This window comes from Oncorhynchus keta, chromosome 16, assembly GCF_023373465.1.
Source record: "Oncorhynchus keta strain PuntledgeMale-10-30-2019 chromosome 16, Oket_V2, whole genome shotgun sequence".
NCBI lineage: Eukaryota > Metazoa > Chordata > Actinopteri > Salmoniformes > Salmonidae > Oncorhynchus > Oncorhynchus keta.
Window position 1 is genome coordinate 8,298,820 of NC_068436.1, and position 20,748 is coordinate 8,319,567.

At 42.9% G+C, this 20,748-nt stretch overlaps 1 protein-coding gene across 4 annotated transcripts in view; it reads left to right on the plus strand.

The window, feature by feature from the left end:
• Positions 1-1,256: 1,256 nt before the first annotated feature.
• The window catches only part of LOC118395542 (zinc finger and SCAN domain-containing protein 5A-like), a 42,527-nt gene continuing 23,035 nt past the window's right edge, over positions 1,257-20,748 (plus strand). The window contains exons 1-6 of one of the 4 annotated variants that reach the window (XM_052465136.1): positions 1,322-2,247; positions 7,454-7,584; positions 7,784-7,957; positions 12,257-12,409; positions 12,693-12,804; positions 13,014-14,157. In XM_052465136.1, coding sequence (XP_052321096.1) covers positions 1,965-2,247; positions 7,454-7,584; positions 7,784-7,957; positions 12,257-12,409; positions 12,693-12,804; positions 13,014-13,963 — 1,803 coding nt within the window. In that variant the 5' untranslated portion in view covers positions 1,322-1,964 and the 3' untranslated portion in view covers positions 13,964-14,157. Of the gene's footprint in view, positions 2,248-7,453; positions 7,585-7,783; positions 7,958-12,256; positions 12,410-12,692; positions 12,805-13,013; positions 14,158-20,095; positions 20,602-20,748 lie in introns of those variants that run through there. The other 3 variants (XM_052465135.1, XM_052465137.1, XM_052465138.1) reach the window with 3 other exon arrangements.

Sequence of the window (20,748 nt, forward strand, 5' to 3'; positions counted from 1 at the left end):
AACAGCATGGTCATTACACAGGTGCCTTGTGCTGGGGACAATAAAAGGACACTAAAATGTGCAGTTGTGTCACACAACACAATTCCACAGATGTCTCAAGTTGAGGGAGCGTGCAATTGGCATGCTGACTGCAGGAATGTCCACAAGAGCTGTTTCCAGATAATTTAATGTAAATGTCTCTACCATATGCCTCACAACCGCAGCCCACGTGTATGGTGTCGTGGGGGCGAGGGGTTTGCTGATGTAAACGTTGTGAACAGAATGACCCATGGTGGCGGTGGGGTTATGTTATGCCCAGGCATAAGCTACGGACAACAAACTCAATTGCATTTTATCGATGGCAATTTGTATGCACAGAGATACTGTGACGAGATCATGAGGCCCATTGTGGTGCCATTCATCCCCCGCAGTCACCTCACACCAGATACTGACTGGTTTTCTGATCCACACCACTACCTTTTCCCCCCAAGGTATCTGTGACCAACAGATGCATATCTGTATTCCCAGCCATGTGAAATCCATAAATTAGGGCTTAATGAATTTATATCAATTGACTATTTTCCTCATATGAACTGTAACTCAGTAAAATCTTTGAAATGGTTGTTTATATTTTTGTTCAGTATATATGACTCAAAAGACTGAGGTATAGACTTGGGAGGAGTAATTTTATATGTACTTGTTTTTTTGTCATTTAGGAGACTTGAGCAACTTACAATAGCAACTGGGGTTCAGTGCCTTGCTCAAGAACACATCAACAGATTTTTGACCTGGTCAACTTGGGGATTTGAACTAGCTCCAGAAATATTCCCGAGTTGCTGACTTGGAATTCCTAGTTGTTTTGTATGCTGACATAAGTGTTTAGACACCGGACGGTAACCAATAACACATTTTTTCTTATTAGCGTCATGGCAGCAACACTAGTTTCCCGCCAGCAGCATTAAGACTTCCAGTTTTCCAATTTTTGCCTTCAAAATAAAAGACTGCGGTAAAACGCTGTGTGTATGATACGAAATCAATAATTTTTTCAGCTTTGCATAGTGCATAATGTTAAAATAATAAACTAAAAAGAGAATGACTACTTTATATAAGATACATCATATTATAATGTGGTACACATTGAGAAATGCTTGGAACTTGAGTAAATGAATGTAAAGAACATAATATTCTACAGACCACATTGATCTAGTACTAGAGTCTATATATTGTGTTATTTATTGGATGATACCCAGCAAGCCCACTCATTTCATTGCTCCCAATGCAAATCATTGTAGGCCTATAAATTACATTATTGGCTTAGAGAGAAAAAACTATTCTATGTGCCAATGTAAAAGTGGGGTTGGAAATACTCAGTAGGGTCTGTAGAATGTATGGTGTTATTTCATGGGGGACTGAGGTTAGTCCCAATGGAATGGGTGGAGCAAAAGGCCAGCAACACTGTATTATTCAGAGCCCCATTGAAATGACACCAGATATACATTCTACAGACCCTACAAAACGTTTACTGCGGCACCCAAAATAGTTTTGCTCTATAAGCCAATATGTATTACATTAACAGTAATTCGCATTGGGGGCATTCATATGACTTTGGAACATGGTGCAAATGTCACTTAAATATGAACAAATGTAAATAACTGTCAATAACCTGAGTGTTTCTACTATTACTTGGGGAACCTGTATTTTGAAGAATTTCTAAAACAACGTTGACCCGGAAGTACTTCACGTGTTGCTGACGAGACGCTGATATTTCTCTTCGGTGTAAAACGGAAGTAAACTGACGAAGAACAATTTCCACGTTAGCGTTTTGATTTAGACGTTTATTAACACCATGGACATCTACATTTGACTCATTTAACTGCACAGCATCATATACTTACCACAGGTTATATTTCATTCGCGTAGGAGACAGGACTTAGTTGATAGATGTTATCTATATAACGCTAGCTAGCTGCTAATGTTAGCTAACAATGGCCAACTGTATTGTTTTTCACACTCAAATAGCCTCCATTATGGAGGTTCTAGCGAATGCAGCCGTGGCAGAGATCTGTAAACTCGTCGACGACGACTATGCAGTGTTTCGTTTGGAAATAACTCAAAGCCAGAAAGAAAACAGGGCATTGCGGAGGAAACTACAGCTACAGGAACTTAAGGTGTCACGGGAGCGCGCAGAGGGGACATTGCGAGAGCGCGTCCTCGCCAGTCGTCCCAGAAGTGTAAAGATCCTCGACCGATACAGAGGAATGGCAAGAGGTACATTTTGCATAAATGCGCTGCATTAGCTAAATAAAACTAAATTCAATGAACATGAAAAATACTTCTACAGAATAGGCCATACATTTTTAATGCATTTACGGTGATACGGCGGATACAGAAGTCAGGGCATTCATACCTCATGCGTTTCGCTGAGCAGCACAGAGCTGTTGTGAAGGAAGTTGTATTCTATGGTATATTGGCAATAGCACAATTTAATGTGCATCCCACCACCAACTGTGAGGGATGGAAACAGGATTCCCATAAATGAATAAAAATACCCATCAAAAAGTAAACTAAATTAAACAACTTTGCTGTTTAAAAAATGTAACCGATCTGTTCCGAACTCTGGCTTAAGGGGAAACTGGGAGGGCAGGTCTTCCGGAGACAGTAATGCAAGTCTTCAGATGTAAAAATCTTTTAAGTCCCAAAAACGTTTCTGCCACAATAATGTCCAGTTTCTTAGTCTTCTACGAGACATGTGCCGTACAGTTAATAACTGTGGCAATGACTACCACAAAATCCACAATTTTAACACACGGTATCTTTTGACTGGCAGCAAATATTTACTACAGGCTGTGGTCCGTCCACTACCATATCATCACGAGCATCCCTTGTTTTCCCAATTCTTTTAAATCACCTCTGCATAGGAGATTCGATTGACCGCTTTAACTACACCGTTCTTCAATATACTCTGTCCGTCTGCACACACTTGAATCATGGCCAAATCGTTTACAATTCTTACACTGCAATCGTTTGGAGACGAAAGCTCTTACATCGTATCTTACATAACCAAGCTTCACACGCGTAGGTTGCTCTTTATCAAAAAACAACAGGACCGAAAGACTTTGAAAGAAATTGTCAAGCAAGCCAGTTTGTGTTTAAACAGAACCTCTCTCTCCCCCACCTATTGTCAACCAATCATCTCCGTGCGGAGCTATACAGAGCGGTACTGAGCTCCTTTTGGCCTTTGCATGCCTCTGGAGACTCCGCGATTGCGTCACACCCGTCCATACGGAGCCCCCGACCACATTTTCGGATCATGCATAAATTGGCTTAAGTCGCCCCGCTCCCCTCTGCGTATTTGTTCAGGGACCGGTTTCCCAGAAGAATCTTAAGGCTAAGTATATTGTTAAAACCTTCGTAGGAGGAGCATTGTTAAATCTCCAAGCTGTTTCCCCAAAACCATAGTTAACGTTGCACTTAAACGCTCGTAATTTAACGCCTGCCTCAGCCAACTCGTAGAACAGCCGACTGGGTTGTTAGATGCTTTTTTTTGCCCTCCAGCGTCACTTTATACATAGAAGATTTATGTTATCCGTCTCTCGGTGACCGCCTATAACTTCACAACGAAGTCGACTACAAATACAAAGTTGCCAATGTCTTTGCAATTGTAGGGGTAAAATGCTTAAAAATGAAAATTGAGATGACCGCATTAAAAATATATAGCCTACCTACAATATAGGCCTATATGTTTCAATGATATTAAAATACATGTTCACTTAATTGAGTTTTATTTGTCTACTGTCTATTTTTTACCTCAATATATTTAATGAAATGCAGCTTAATGTGCTCAATGATCGTGATTGTATTGTGAAATCGTGCAACGCTGCCTTTCTTTCGACCCTACCAGTATCTACAGTTGAAGTCGGAAGTTTACATACACATAGGTTGGAGTCATTAAAACTCATTTTTCAACCACTCCACAAATTTCTTGTTAACAAACTATAGTTTTGGCAAGTCGGTTAGGACATCTACTTTGTGCATGACACAAGTAATTTGTCCAACAATCGTTTACAGACTAGATTATTTCCCTTATCATTCACTGTATCACAATTCCAGTGGGTCAGAAGTTTACAAACACTAAGTTTTTTTAAATTTATTTTATTTTATTTCACCTTTATTTAACCAGGTAGGCAAGTTGAGAACAAGTTCTCATTTACAATTGCGACCTGGCCAAGATAAAGCAAAGCAGTTCGACAGATACAAAGACACAGAGTTACACATGGAGTAAAACAAACATACAGTCAATAATAATACAGTAAGTTGACTGTGCCTTTAATCAGCTTGGAAAGTTCCAGAAAATTATGTCATGGCTTTAGCAGCTTCTGATAGGCTAATTGACATACTTTGAGTCAATTGGAGGTGTACCTGTGGATGTAGTTCAAGGCCTACCTTCAAACTCAGCGCCTCTTTGCTTGACATCATGGGAAATCAGCCAAGACCCCAGAAAAAAAGACAAGTCTGGTTCATCCTTGGGAGCAATTTCCAAATGCCTGAAGGTACCACATTCATCTGTACAAACAATAGTACGCAAGTATAAACGCCAATGGACCATGCAGCAGTCATAGTGCTCAGGAAGAAGATGTGTTCTGTGTCCTATAGATGAAAGTACTTTGGGGCGAAATGTGCAAATCAATCCCAGAACAACAGCAAAGGACCTTGTGAAGATGCTGGAGAAAACAGGTACAAAAGTATATCCACAGTAAAACGAGTCCTGTATGGGCATAAACTGAAAGGCCGCTCAGCAAGGAAGAAGCCACTGCCCCAAAACCGGTATAAAAAAGCCAGACTACGGTTTGCAACTGCACATGGGGACAAAGATCGTACTCTTTGGAGAAATGTCCTCTGGTCTGATGAAACAAAATTATAACTGTTTGACCGTAATGACCATCGTTATGTTTGGAGGAAAAACGGGGATGCTTGCAAGCTGAAGAACACCATCCCAACCGAGAAGCATGGGGGTGGCAGCATTATGTTGTGGGGATGCTTTGTTGCAGGAGGAACTGCTTGCGCATGTAAGTAAAAACATAACTTTAAAATAAGAAAAGTGGACTCGCCGAACTTGTAGACTAGTTGAACACCTATGCCATCCTCCTCTCTTTGATGTTGGCAAACCGGTCTATGGCTTTGTCATATAGCACACTTTTAGTTTTTGTTGTCATGGCCTACATAGCTAAAATGCTTGCTAGCCTGACTTCCTCTCATGGGCAACAATGAACCAGCTAAGTTAGCTAGCTAGTTAGACTACTAGGCAACATCTCGACTCATATTGAACTTCAATCGTCTCAGGCCAGTGGTACAACATTAATTTATGGTTAGATCTGAATCGTCATCATAATCATTGGCCTGTGCAGAGAATGAAGTCAAAACCACCAGTCAAAATCCCCATCTCCATCCATGGCCAATTTAGCGAGCTAGCTACTGCAGACCAGAAACAATAAGGAAGTTTAGCTTAGGATGTGATTTGATTGGTGTGAAGCCGAATCCAAACTAACCTCCCTTGGGGGGCGTTTTCCTGCGCCAGGACAACCTACTGACAACCTACGCTGACTGGCTAATTATTATATAAAAAATGTTTACCAAGGGAGGCCAAATGCTTGCTGGCATCAATCAATCAAATGCTCCGGCGCAACATGTCATATACTCTTTTGTTCCAGACAGCATCAGATACATGGGCTACACATACTGCAAATCAAATCTGAGACAGAGGGGCGCTATTTCTCTCGCTCGGATGATTTCTCCCGTGAAATTCAGCCCCTTGCAAATAGATGGAAAATTATGAAAAAACAGAGAGATGAAAGAGACCTTATTTTAACATTTACATTTTTTTATAGGTCATATATTTGGGGAAGCCTGGCTTCCCTTGACGTCCATGAATACACAGCACTGTATTTAGGCTATTGTTTATATGTATATTTCACACTATGTTGAGGTCAAAATCAGAGTATAATACTTATGTGGATATCAAGCCCAATACATGTCATTGTCAGTTAAAACTACTTTGACGACCACCACCACCGCTTTCTGTATGCTAGCTATGCTACCAGTTTATACGAATGGGAGCTAGCATTTAGCAGTCTTTTTTTCTAAACCTGAAAAGTGACAACCTCTAAATGTTATGCAGCGAAAAGAGCCAAATGTATTCAAATTGGATTTGAGTAACCACATTGTGGGCCTGTTACAACATATCAATCATGATGGATTTGACAAATATCCACTTTGTTAGATCATATTTTTTGAATGTGCGCCAATCCAACTTCCTTCTATCCCCTACCGTCTGCATTCCATTGACCTCTTTACCGCGTCTATCCCCATTACCTTCCACATCTCATTCCAGGAGTTCAATCACATTTTTGTGTCTTTTGAAATCCCTACACGAGGTATCATAAATCGTTTTTTATTTATTTGTGAACTTCTTCTGATAGCCTTTCATCAATAACATATGCCATTTAGCAGACGCTTTTATCCAAAGCGACTTACAGTCATGTGTGCATACATTCTACGTATGGGTGGTCCCGGGAATCGAACCCACTACCCTGGCGTTACAAGCGCCATGCTCTACCAACTGAGCTACAGAAGGACCACAAAGTTGATAGCCTTTCATTGGTTGTCAAGGAAGTTGTCAAGGAAGTGAGTTTGTGTTAATAGTGGATTTACACCACCCCCAACTACCGTCAACCAATCATGTCAATGTGGAGCTATACGGAGCCATCCACGTTGTTACAAAATATAAGAGGCGCATGGCATCGCTGTACGGATTTGGCTCGATTTGGCCTCCGAATGCTCCGCAATTGCGTCACACGGAGCCTTTGGATCAAGCATAAAAGTTCTCTCTGCTTGGTGTTTTGGGAAATATGTTACATGTTCGGCCGTTGTAGGAAAGATGAACCTTTAAAACACTCGTGAGCCTAAATTCCATCGCTATTGGGAAACCGGGCCCAGATGTGTTACCCAGAATTGGGTCTTGGTCAGTTTTTGGATAGTGTGCAATGATTCCCCTATCTTCCGGCAAGACACATTATATTCTAACCAGATTCTTGATTGGGGCTACATGTACCCTACCGGATAAGAGTGTTGGACCAGTAACCGAAAAGTCTCTGAGCCGACTAGGGGAAAAATCTGTTGATGTTCCCTTGCGCAAGGCACTTAACCCAAATAGCTCCTTTAAGTCGTTCTGGATAAGAGTCTCCTAAATGACTCAATGTAAAACTTTTTTTTTTTACTGCATTTCAAATTATTCACTCAATGAAAACATTGTGATGCATGGAGCATAATACATCAATTAATAAATAGTATGTCAAGAAGTTATGACAAGTGTTACCTTACATCCTTGCCAATTGTAGACAGTGTCAATATTGTACAATATACTGTTGAGCATTAACAATACCTAACTTAACACCATCTTTCCCCCAATCACTCTCAGGTGAAGGGCATCTCACTGGAGGCCACAGGAGCTTTGTGAGGCCAGCGGGACACAATACATGGAGAGATGACCAACCAATCACTGTTGATGAGGGGAGTGGAACCTCCAACCAGCACGTTATCGTGATAGAGGTTAGTTTAATAGTATTACATCAAAATACAGTATATCAAATGTGGCCAGTTTATTTCATAAAGGCTCCCCGCAGCTATTAACTTCCTTACATGTACATCCTCATTTACCTGCCATAGGGGAGCTTGTGAGACTTCCCCATGACATTGTTATCCAATTATACTCATGTACTGATAATAACCTCCTCTCTTCTTGTGTCAGTCTGCAGATATAGAGGCTGCAGGTCCTGGGTTCAAGCAAGAGAGGTCTGAAGGAGAGGAGGACCCACGGCACAGCAGAGACATCCAGACTGTAGCTACAGGGGGAGCTCCTGCCGCTCCAGAGGATCCCACCGCCTCACCAGCACAGCCCAGGACCAGACGCAGCATCACGGAGGTCAGTGGAATGCTGAACGCCGTCCTCAAGTCAGAGACAGATACCAAGACTTTAACTGTAACACAAAGGCTTTTACCCACAGGATCTGACCACAGATCAGACCCAGAAAGATTGGAGCCACTGGGCTGTCCTCCTGCTCTCGGCTCAGAGTATTTACTTTACGGTAACCTAAGCCCGAGGACGATTCAATCCCATCGGGACTCAGGTGACGTGTTAGAGACTGGCAATAATCCATCTTGTTCTTACACTACAGAGTTGGACCCTGACAACATGCCCTTGGGTTTAGAGAGACAGACTGATCTGTCTAGAGGGGACTGGAACCGGTACAGTAGTAGTGTATACTCTGAAGGGTGCTTAGATAAGAAAGGAGAGGGTCTGGTTGTAGGTGAAGTGACTGTGAAAGTGGAGGGCGACGCTCCTCCCACATGGAATGCAGATAGTCACCTCGGAGATGGACTCTCACAGGGCAGAGATTTCTTAGATTACAGTGAAAGCTTAGAAACAAATACAAATATTGTTACCCACTCCCCTTTACACTCGCTCAGGCATCACGACCCAGTGTCCACGTCGATGGGGCCTTCAGATTCACATGGTCACGTCCTTTTCGATCAGGTGTTGAACTCAAACAATAGGGCTAGAGCCCAGACTCAGGGAGCGGGAACCACATCAGGATATAGTAAAGAGAAACGGTTCCTCTGCATGTTCTGTAACAAAGGCTTCAGTTGCTCCCAGAAGGTGGAGAGGCACCAGAGAGTCCACACAGGGGAGAAACCATTCAGCTGTACCCAGTGTGACATGCGCTTCGCCCAGGCTGGCCACCTGAAGAGGCACCAGAGGGTCCACACAGGGGAGAAACCCTACAACTGTACCCAGTGTGACATGCGCTTCGCACAGGCTGGTGACCTGAAGAGGCACCAGAGGGTCCACACAGGGGAGAAGCCCTATAGCTGCCCCCAGTGTGAGAAGAGGTTCTCAGAGAGGAGCTACCTCAGGATACACCAGCAGAAAAACCATTCCACTCTATAACATAGAAAGTAATCATTCCACTCGATAGCATCTGACATTTAGATCAAATCCTGCATTAAAGACACATTTTGATTGTTTTCAGCAGAAAAGACCCACAGATGCATTTGGAATATTCCTTGGTAGAATATTGTATCCAGATATTGTGTGATATGATATGCATTGTACAAAACTTTAGGAACACCTTCTTAAAATGGAGTTGCATCCCTTTTGTCCTTAGAACAGTCTCATTTAGTCTGTGCATGGACTCTACAAGGTGTCGAAAGCGTTCCACAGGGATGCTGGCCCATGTTGACTCCAATGCTTCCCACAGTTGTGTCAAGTTGGCTGGATGTCCTTCGGGTGATGGACCATTCTTGATACACACGGGGAAACAGTTGAGTGTGAAAAACCCAGCAGCATTGCAGTTCTTGACACACTCAAACCAACTACCATACCCCGTTAAAAGGCATTGTCGTCTTGTCCATTCACCCTCTGAATGGCACACATACACAATCCATGTCTCAATTGCCTCAAAGCTTAAAAATCCTTCTTTCACCTGTCTCCTCCCCTTTATTTACACTGATTTAACAAGTGACATCAATAAGGGATCATAGCTTTCACCTGGATTCACCTGGTCAGTCTATGTCATGGAAAAAGCAGGAACGTGTTCCTAATGTTTTGTACACTCAGTGTATAAGCCACATAAGCCTAAAAAGTATGTTATACATATTGTGTTTGTACTGTGTAGGCTATATGATGTTCACAACTGCCTGTTTCATTACTTCCAATCAACTACTTCACCCCCCCCCACCACCAGACATGTTTAATAAGAAATGAATGCAGTTGATCAACTTCATGCAGTTTTTTAGTTGAGACGTGTGTATGTGTGTGGTTTTCATATGGTGTATTTAAAACTTGTTTATGTTTAATAAACACCTAAATGGGACTTTTCATCCTAAGACTTTCATTGAGATTCTCTTTAGTATAAATCCCATCTGGACCCGTAAGCACAAAGCATCTCAGAATAGATCCCAGCAGTTCAAATCTGTTTTAAGACTAAAATAAACTCCCAGCTCAGAGTAGGTTTTAGGATGACGTCGAGACACTGCCCAGACTAACTCTGAGCCAGGAGGAGTAAAATCAACTCATAAAAGTTTCTCAGCTGATAATCACGACATCCTGCAAAGGAAAGATAGCGATGACGCTCTTTGACGTTGTTTGCAAATGATAGGGAATAACCAATCACAATGAGGCATCACCAGCTGTGAACTCCATAGCATGCTTCAGACAACGTCGGTGAGTGTGACTACCATCAAATGTTGCAATGGTAAAACATTTGATATAATATTCACCCGACACGATCACTTTGCCCACTCTTAATTATCGCCTAATATGTTGGCATGAATAACCTTTAAACATTTTTTAACCCATTCTTATGATTGTCAAAAGCTGAATTTTGGACTATATTACCATTATACTGTACCAACACCCGTCACTTCCCTTTAACAACTTTTCAACTTTGAACTCCTGTTTATCAAATCACTTGCCGATAATTTTGCGTATGTTTGAAAGGTTTTTCATCGGACACAATCAAAGTTAACATAAGCCCTAAATGCTTTCAGTTGCCCAACTTACCGGCATGCCCAATTTTAGGCTTTTTACATTTTTTAACAACGTAATGTTGCGCTCCAAAGGGATAACATGAAATAGCATGATGTAGGTCATTAAATAATCAAAATAAAAACTTGTTTATTTATTAGCCTAGTGGTTATAAGCATTTAGGCATATCATGTGAAATAGGCCACGTGAAATCATTGTCAAAATCGACCAGAGGGTCTAGATTATTTATGCATTGATCATATAGACATGTATCAAAACATTATTTTAATAACTTCAAAGCAATTGCATGTGGCACAGGAACCACTGACTCGCTTCATTACCAAGACACCTGCTGGTAACCCTTAACTGGTTAGGACAGCTCATGAGGTCTCCTAAATATCTGTTGACAAGGTGGGACTGTTATGGCTAAAGAGGCTTCACACATAGCTTTTATTTTTACCCATCAGAGTAGGAATCAAATGTCTCTTATCAGCACTTACGACCAATTTTCTACTCCGAGAGGCTTTTGTTAACACGGGCCCAACAAAGAGTCTCAGAGTAAAAGTGCTGATCGAGGATCAGGTCCCCACCTGTCTACATAGTCTTATTCTTTATGATCTAAAAAGGCAAAACTGATCCTAGATCAGCACTCCTCTGAGAGGCTTTGTGGATACAGACCCCTGATTTCACCCTATTCTACATACCCCCGACAGAGCATTAATCAAATCAAATCAAATGTATTTATATAGCCCTTCATACATCAGCTGATATCTCAAAGTGCTGTACAGAAACCCAGCCTAAAACCCCAAATAGCAAGCAATGCAGGTGTAGAAACACGGTGGCTAGGAAAAACTCCCTAGAAAGGCCAAAACCTAGGAAGAAACCTAGAGAGGAACCAGGCTATGTGGGGTGGCCAGTCCTCTTCTGGCTGTTCCGGGTGGAGATTATAACAGAACATGGCCAAGATGTTCAAATGTTCATAAATGACCAGCATGGTCGAATAATAATAAGGCAGAACAGTTGAAACTGGAGCAGCAGCACGGTCAGGTGGACTGGGGACAGCAAGGAGTCATCATGTCAGGTAGTCCTGGGGCATGGTCCTAGGGCTCAGGTCCTCTGAGAGAGAGAAAGAAAGAGAGAAAGAGAGAATTAGAGAACGCACACTTAGATTCACACAGGACACCGAATAGGACAGGAGAAGTACTCCAGATAAGATTAAAACCAGACTACTTACTAATGATACCTACACATCCCCACACACTAACAAACACCTACTGTACAGGTCAAAATAGTTCAGTCAGGTTTGTCTGATGATGACCTCATAGCTGACTCATATTTACCCACAACATCATATTTATGTCCACCATGATGGGTTTAACAACAATGAAGTCATTCTGTAATTACAGTATAGGACTCAAACATAGAACGTACACACACAAGATAACAAGGATTTTGTGTTGTAGATATGTGATAGTAGAGTAGTGGCCTGAGGACACACACTTAATGTGTTGTGAAAGGTAATGTTTTCATTGTGCTGAACCCCAGGAAGTGTAGGTCCTCCCTTGGCAGCAGCTAGTGGGGATCCTTAATACATACAAACGTAGTGGGGATGGGTAAACACTCCATGTTGAAAGTGTGTTTATCTGTGTGTACATACCTAAGGGAGTGTATGTCTGTATCATCTGTCTCTTCCAGGAGGAGGAGAGCCCAGAGGTGCTGCTGGTGAAGGAGGAGGGTCTGGGGAACCCTGAGGGGACCATGGTCATGGAGGACAACCAGACTACACCTCCTCCTGAACCCACAGAGGAACCAGCTGAGCAGCACAGGACCACACACAGTCTCACTGAGGTGAGCCCACTGTGAACTACTGTCTGAATGGTATTAGGTCAGGGCCTGTATCCACAAAGCCTCTCGGAGTAGGAGTGCTGTTGTTGGATCAGTTTAGCCTTTTTTGGTGTGGGACCCTGCGTTTGAATTATCCAACCATTTAAGTGTCAGGTAATCACATCAACTAACATGTTTGCATAGTACTCATAGCAAACCCTCATTGTCCAATCAGAAGATGCTCCATAGCAGGATGCTCATATCAGATTTCTTGATCCAACATCCTCTCACTCTGTATCTCTTACAGTCAGTAGACATGGAGGATGGGAAGCCTGACCTGCTGCTGGTCAAAGAGGAGACAATAGAAGATGGACCAGAGAGCATTGATCAGCTGAGTGGACTAAAGATGGGGGAGCAAGGTAAAGGAGAAATACATATAGCCTACATAGAGTACATGAGTACTTTATTTCCAAAACAATATCAATCCAATTTGTATGAAATATAAAAATAAACAATATGATGTATATCAACATAAGTCATAGATATCACCAGGCAAATAACATGCACAAATTCCATGTCTATGATTGTTGTTCTGTTGCTAAGTCTGGATTGTAACATTTGCCTGAAGGTGGCTGGCTGGAGGCTAACAGAGGAGACTGGGCGGCCATCTTGGATTCCCAGACTGGTGCAGCCAAGGGCCCAGGGGACGACATCACTGAGCAGGCCAGGACCAGAGGCGACATAGTGGAGGTCAGTGGATGGGACAGCATCCTCAACTCTGGGCTGGGGAACAACACTGTTAACCACAACCAGAAACAGACTGTCAAATACAAAACAACAACCGAACTTAGTCTCCATGACAACAGACTGGCTGAGACCAGGACGAGGTTTAGATTTGGTCCGCGGGGACGGGGAGGTGTCAGTATGCGGCAGGAGAGAACAGACACAGACTCTGCTAGCGAAGCTCCGTCCTGCTCCTATAGTTGTGATTCAGAGAGACTGATGACTCCTCAGGTTAACCACCGAACAGGTGCTGCCTTCAGCCTGCCTTCTATAGGATCTATCAACTGGAACATGGAACCTGCCACAACACAGACACTCCCTGGCCGTCCTCCTCACACTCTCCTTATGTTAAACCAGACCTCAGACAATGCCAGTGCACTAAATGGCTACACAAGCCCATTGACAAATGACAGTAGTAGCAACGCTATCAGCAGATCTGGTGGCAAAGAGAAGTGCTTCCCGTGTTCATTCTGTTGGAAAGTCTTCAGTTTCCGCAAACAGATGGAGAGCCATCAGAGGATGCACACGGGGGAGAAACCGTTTGGCTGCCACCTGTGTGAGAAGAGGTTCTCCCACCAGCACCACCTGAAGAGGCACCAGAGGGTCCATACAGGGGAGAAACCCTACAGCTGCCCCCAGTGTGAGAAGAGGTTCTCCCACCAGCACCATCTGAAGACGCACCTGAAGGTCCACACGGGAGAGAGGCCATTCACCTGTACACACTGCGGGAAGAGGTTCTCAGAGAGGAGTTACCTTAGGATACACCAGCAGAAAATGCACATGGCCCATGTATAGAGTATAGTAACATGTTATGTAGTACTAGCTAGTATGTTTGTAGTTAATTCTGTTGGTTTTGGATGTAGGAGGGAACTGAGGAAAGAATGAGTATGATGAGGCAGATTAAATGATATGGTGATGGATGGTGTCTGTAAAAAAATGCTTTACTTATGAAGAGTGACAACCTTGTCCTGTTGTTTGATAATAAAATATATGCCTTAATTCATGTTTACTTGACATGAAGTAGAGAAGCTGTGATGTTGAACCTTTTCCAAGGCATTCTAAAAATCATTTGATCAAAGCGAGGGTACCAGATAAGTTCGTTTACTTGTCACATCTATAATTGTGTGCAATAAAAGTACTGTACTAAACGTTATGTGAGTATGACCATTTTGTTCAAATGAAATACAAAATTGACTCTGTACTGACTGACTTGTATATTTTTGTATCATTACAGGGACTGAGTTTCCCTTCTCTGTCGAACCAAAACATTATACTTAATTTAAAAATATATATAATTATTAAATTTTTTACCCCCTTTTTCTCCCCAATTTCACTACAACTCCATAGGACTCAGGAGAGGCGAAGGTCGAGAGCCATGCGTCCTCCGAAACACAACCCAACCAAGCCGCACTGCTTTTTAACACAGCGCCCATCCAAACCGGAAGCCAGCCGCACCAATGTGTTGGAGGAAACACCTAGCGACCTGGTCAGCGTGCACTGCACCTGGCACGCCACAGGAGTCACTAGTGCGCGATAAGACAAGGATATCCCTGCCGGCCAAACCCTCCCTAACCCGGACGACGCTAGGCCAATTGTGCGCCGCCCAATGGGCCTCCCGGTCGCGGCCGGCTGCGACAGAGCCTGGACTCGAATCCAGAGTCTCTGTTGGCACAGCCTTAGACCACTGCGCCACCCGGGAGGTTCTATTATACTTAATTGTTGAATCAACACATACCGTTGAAGTCAGAAGTTTACATAGGCCTTAGCCAAATTAATTTAAACTCAGTATTTCACTATTCCTGACATTTAATCCTAGTAACAAATACCCTGTCTTAGGTCAGTTAGGATCACCACTGTATTTTAAGAATGTGAAATGTCAGAATAATAGTAGAGAGAATTATTTATTTCAGCTTTTATTTCTTTCATCACATTCCCAGTGGGTCAGACGTTTACATACACTCAATTAGTATTTGGTAGCATTGCCTTTAAATTGTTTAACTTGGGTCCAAAATTTAAGGTAGCCTTCCACAAGCTTCCTAGAATAAGTTGGGTGAATTGTGGCCCATTCCTCCTGACAGAGCTGGTGTAACTGAGTCAGGTTTGTAGGCCTCCTTGCTCATACACACTTTTTCAGTTCTGCCCACAAATTTTCAATGGGATTGAGGTCAGGGCTTTGTGATGGTCACTCCAATACCTTGACTTTGTTGTCCTTAATACCTCTCTGGGATATGTGGGACGCTAGCTATTCAAATAAATTACTATAAAAATCGAACTTTCATGAAACCACACGTAAGATACCAAATTAAAGCTACACGTGTTGTGAATCCAGCCAACATGTCAAATTTCAAAAAGGCTTTTCGGCAAAAGCAAACGATGCTTTTATCTGAGGATAGCACCATAGTAAACAAAGAGAGAAAACATATTTCAACCATGCAGGCGCAACACAAAATGCAGAGATAAAAATATAAATCATGCCTTACATTTGACAAGCTTCTTCTGTTGGCACTCCAATATGTCCCATAAACATCACAAATGGTCCTTTTGTTCGATTAATTCCGTCGATAAAGAAAAACACCGGTTCCAACTTGCGCAACGTGACCACAAAATATCTCAAAAGTTACCTGTAAACTTTGCCAAAACATTTCAAACTACTTTTGTAATGCAACTTTAGGTATTTTTAAAGTAAATAATCGATAAAATTGAAGACGGGATGATCTGTGTTCAATACAGGAAGAAAACAAACTGACGCTACCTTTCTGGTCACGCGCCTCTATCTAACAGTACACTTGCAGTGACCCTCGTTTTGAACAGGGATACTTCTTCATTGCGCAAAGGAAAAACCTCAACCGATTTCTAAAGACTGGTGACATCCAGTGGAAGCGGTAGGAACTGGAAGAAGGTCCCTTAGAAATCTGGATTCCCAATGAAAACCCATTGAAAAGAGAGTGATCTTAACAAAAAGAATTGGAATGGTTTGTCCTCGGGTTTCGGCTGCTATATAAGTTCTGTTATACTCACAGACATGATTCAAACCGTTTTTAAAAATTCAGAGTGTTTTCTATGCATATCTTATCTTCTGGGGATGAGTAGCAGGCAGTTGAATTTGGGCATTCATTTCAATCGGACGTGAAAATACTGCCCCCAAGAAGTTTTAACTTTGGAAGTATGCTTGGGGTCATTGTCCATTTGGAAGACCCATTTTGCAACCAAGCTTTAACTTCCTGACTGATGTCTTGAGATGTTGCTTCAATATATCCACATAATCCCCCCCTCATGATGCCACCTATTTTGTGAATTGCACCAGTCCCCCCTGCAGCAAAGCATCCCCACAACATGATGCTTCACGGTTGGGATGGTGTTCTTCGGCTTGCAAGCCTCCCCTTTTTCCTCCAAACATAACGATGGTCATTATGGTCAAACAATTCTGTTTTTGTTTCATCAGACCAGAGGACATTTCTCCAAAAAGTACGATCTTTGTCCCCATGTGCAGTTGCAAACCGTAGTCCGGCTTTTTTATGGCGGTTTTGGAGCAGTGGCTTCTTCCTTGCTGAGCGGTCTTTCAGGTTATGTCGATATCGGACTCTTTTTACTGTGGCTATAGACATTTTGTACCTGTTTCCTCCAGCATCTTCACAAGGTCCTTTGCTGTTGTTCTGGGATGGATTTGCACATTTCGCACCAAAGTACGTTCATCTCTAGGAGACAGAACGCGTCTCCTTCCTGAGCGGTATGACGGCAGCGTGTTCCCATGATGTTTATACTTGCGTACTATTGTTTGTACAGATGAACGTGGTACATTCATGCTTTTGGACATTGCTCCCAATGATGAACCAGATTTGTGGAGGTCTACAATTTTTTTCCTGAGGTCTTGGCTGATTTATTTTGATTTTCCCATGATGTCAAACAGAGGTACCGAGTTTGAAGATAGGCCTTGAAATACATCCACAGGTACTCCTGCAATTGACTCAAATTATGTCAATTAGCCTATCAGAAGCTTCTAAAGCCATGGCATCATTTTCTGAAATTCTCCAAGCTGTTTAAAGCCACAGTCAACTTAGTGTATGTAAACTTCTGACCCACTGGAATTGTGATACAGTGAAATAATCTGTCTGTAAACAATTGTTGGAAAAATGACTTGTCATGCACAAAGTAGATGTCCTAACCGACTTGCCAAAACTATAGTTTGTTAACAAGAAAGTTGTGGAGTGGTTGAAAAATTAGTTTGAATGACTCCAACCTAAATGTATGTAAACTTCTGACTTCAACTGTATGGATTTTTTCTTTTTTAATATTAAACTCTGATGGCTCCATATTGTTAGGTACTTGAATCTCGGTGTTAAGAGGCTGGGAATGGGACCGATCCACAATGGACCGAGACTCCACCACCACCACACAGAACACAACCAGTGGAGACAAACGGGAGGACTGAACAACCTCAGACCTGGTGGCTTTGTCCTACAATGGGTTTTGAGAAAGAGACAGGGAGAGAGAGGACCCGAGGAGTAAGATATTAAGATCTTCCCAGAGGCTCCAGTCAGGGATCCAGTCTGCAGCCCAGACCCTTCTCTTCACACTCAGTGCAGGGATGAAGCAGGGCCTGGGGCTGATAGAGATAGACCAGGTTACCCTGGGATTTAGCCTTCATGGAGAGTGGTGGGAGACCCCACTGTTGGTAGTCTATCAGCAAGTCTGTCTTTTCCTTCAGGATCTTGTCTAATGTCTGGTAAAAGCGTCCAAAGAAGGTCTGGGCCTAGCCTTCCTTAACCTTCTCCCCAGGCTATTGCGCACAGTGCATATAAACCTGGGATATCAACCACTCAAAGTTGGTTTTAGTGGGAGTGACCTTCTTGGTAAAGTATTTGTCATCATTGAATTTTAGTGAATCTCACGACTGCGTGACTCTGTGATTGTGGTGTGCTAGCATACGGGGGAGTGGAAGGTGTTGAGGGAGATGATTGGTTGGTAGATTATGCAGATTAAGCCAATATTATTGGAACCGGGAGATTCTCAGGTTAAGTTTGACGTTTTGGTCCACCAGACTCTTCGCACATTGGGCATAAGTGTAGTGTCTGGGAATGACATTAAGCCTTCCTCAGTTACCTCAAGGTTACTCCACCAATACAGACAGGTTCAAGATGGATGTTCACAATCCCAGCAACTCCCAAACAATGTCTTGAGGTCAAAGACTAACCACCTGAGGGTTGTGGCTCCTGCCTCCTCTGGTGTCATTGCTTCACAAAGTGGGAGGCCAACCGTTTGGATGGATGGATGCAGACAAGCCGTATGCCTGCCCCACGTGTGGGAAGCGCTTTGCTGAGGCGAACTATGTGAAGAAGCACAAGAATGTTCACACCAAGCAGAGGCCCTTAAATGCATGTGGACGAAAAGGGCTGCTTTCCGGAAAAACGGAATAACAGTTAGGATAATGGGACAATTCTGACTACAATGCAATTTATCATTCCTGGATTGAGGTATGTTTTTTTCCGAAGCCTGTCTGAACCCAGTGCAGCTGTTAGCAAGCATAGGGTCGGAATTTATCAAGGATCAAGTTGTGTCATGCTTTGCTCTCCGGAGCAGGGCGCTGCTCAGTGTAGAGTGTAGAGGTGGATCAAATGAAAAATAATCCTGGTGTTTGTGACGCCTGCCGTTTGGTGAGACGTACTGTAGACCCGGTGGCAATGGTGAGACTGAGAATACCCTGTCTGTCTTGTTGAGCTTTGTCACAGTTTCTTACTTGATAAAATCAGGGTAGGTTATATTTGCTATTCTGTGAGGGCCTATGTTCCGAACCCGCTACGGTGCTTTAGGTGCCAAGGATTCGGACTGTGGAGAATGGAGATCCCACAATGTGAGAAATGTACAGGAGGACGTAGTCAGAGGTAGTGTAAAGTTGGGATAGAGAAAGCACTTTGTGCCAACTGTGGGGGGAGCCCATGCGGCTGTGGATTCAAAGAGCCTGTGAGAGAGAGACAGGTTGAGATTGCCAGAGTTTGAGTGTGGAGGAAAGTTTCTGATAGGCCAAGGGTGAGTGATTCGACAGGGAGCCCCCTAACCCTTGATCATGACTCTCACTTCCATTACACATAAGAGTCATTGGACGAAGGCATCTTCTGTAAGGGGGGATTTGTTAAAAGCCCCGACGCTCGATTAGAACTTCGCTTTCATATCAGCAAGAAATCATTTTCAAATAACAAAAGGTTAAATTGATATACAGCCTGATAGTGTTAGGGTACCCACACGGCCATGTCGCCATGTTACAGCGCTTGTTTGGGGAAAACAGCGGCGACCACCTGTGTTAATTAGCAATCTAGCTTGCTCCCAACACGTGTGTGTAAACGTAACTCGGGAAATGTAGTTTCGTCGGATGGAAGCATCCATAGCTGTATGGATTTTCGCAAAACTGCTACAGTAAGTGTGTTTTTGTTTCGAAAGCCGTATTGCAAGCGATGATTATTGACGTTTCTAAACGTTAAAACAAAGCGTCGGGATTGTAGTTCACATGAGCCAGCCGAAGATAACAGCTGAGAACTGTAGGGAGAATTCCGCCTAGAGTTTGAGAGCGATCAGCCTCCCAGTGAATAGGCCTGAAGAGCGATCCAGAGAGGATGAGTTTCAGTAAGGTAGGATTTCTTGCGTTTATGGTTATGGTTATTGAATTGTACTGCACTGATGGTTCGTAAACCCCTGTAAAAATTTGGTAGTGATAGCAGCAGAGACATTTTGGGGTGTAAGAGTTTTTAAAAATATTTTTTATAGAAGATCTACAGGGGGTTTTAAGAGAAGGGGCTCCATCCTTCCCAGGCTGGAGTAGGATCTGGTTGGGGTGGTGTGTTTTTGGGGTATAGTGGTGAATATGTGTAGGGTTAGATGGAGAGATTTAAAAATAATAATAATAATAATATTTCCACTTTTTCCTGTCAATGTGCAATTCACACTCCAACCTGTGAAAGGCAGCAATACGTAACAAAGCAATTCTGCTGGAAACTCACACGAAGAAGTAAACGGAAGTGAATAAGAACAATTTCCACGTTAGCATTTTTTTATTTAATGTTAAAATATGACTAATTTACATTCACAGCGTCACATACTTAACCCATATAGTGTTTAATTCACGTTGGAGACAGATAGCATCTATCAACCAAGTCCTATGTATGTAACGCAGACTAACTAGCTGCTAACAATGGCTAATTGTGTGGTTTTTCACACTCAAATAGCCTCCATCATGGAGGTGCTAGCGAATGCAGCCGTCGCAGAGATCTGTAAACTCGTAGACGACGACTATGCAGTGTTTCGTTTGGAAATAACTCAAAGCCAGAAAGAAAACAGGGCATTACGGAGGAAACTACTGGAACTGAAGGTGGCACGGGAGCGCGTCCTCGCCAGTCGTCCCAGTAGTAGCAAAATCCCCGACCGATACAGAGGAATGGCAAGAGGTACATTTTTCAGGAAAAAGGCAGAGGCTGCGTGGCCTGCCGCCCGGTTCAGCCCTGCACGTGTTAAGATGTGTTACCCATAATTGGGTCTTGGTCAGTGTTTGGATAGAATGCAATGATTCCCCAGACTACTTAGCTACCTTGCCC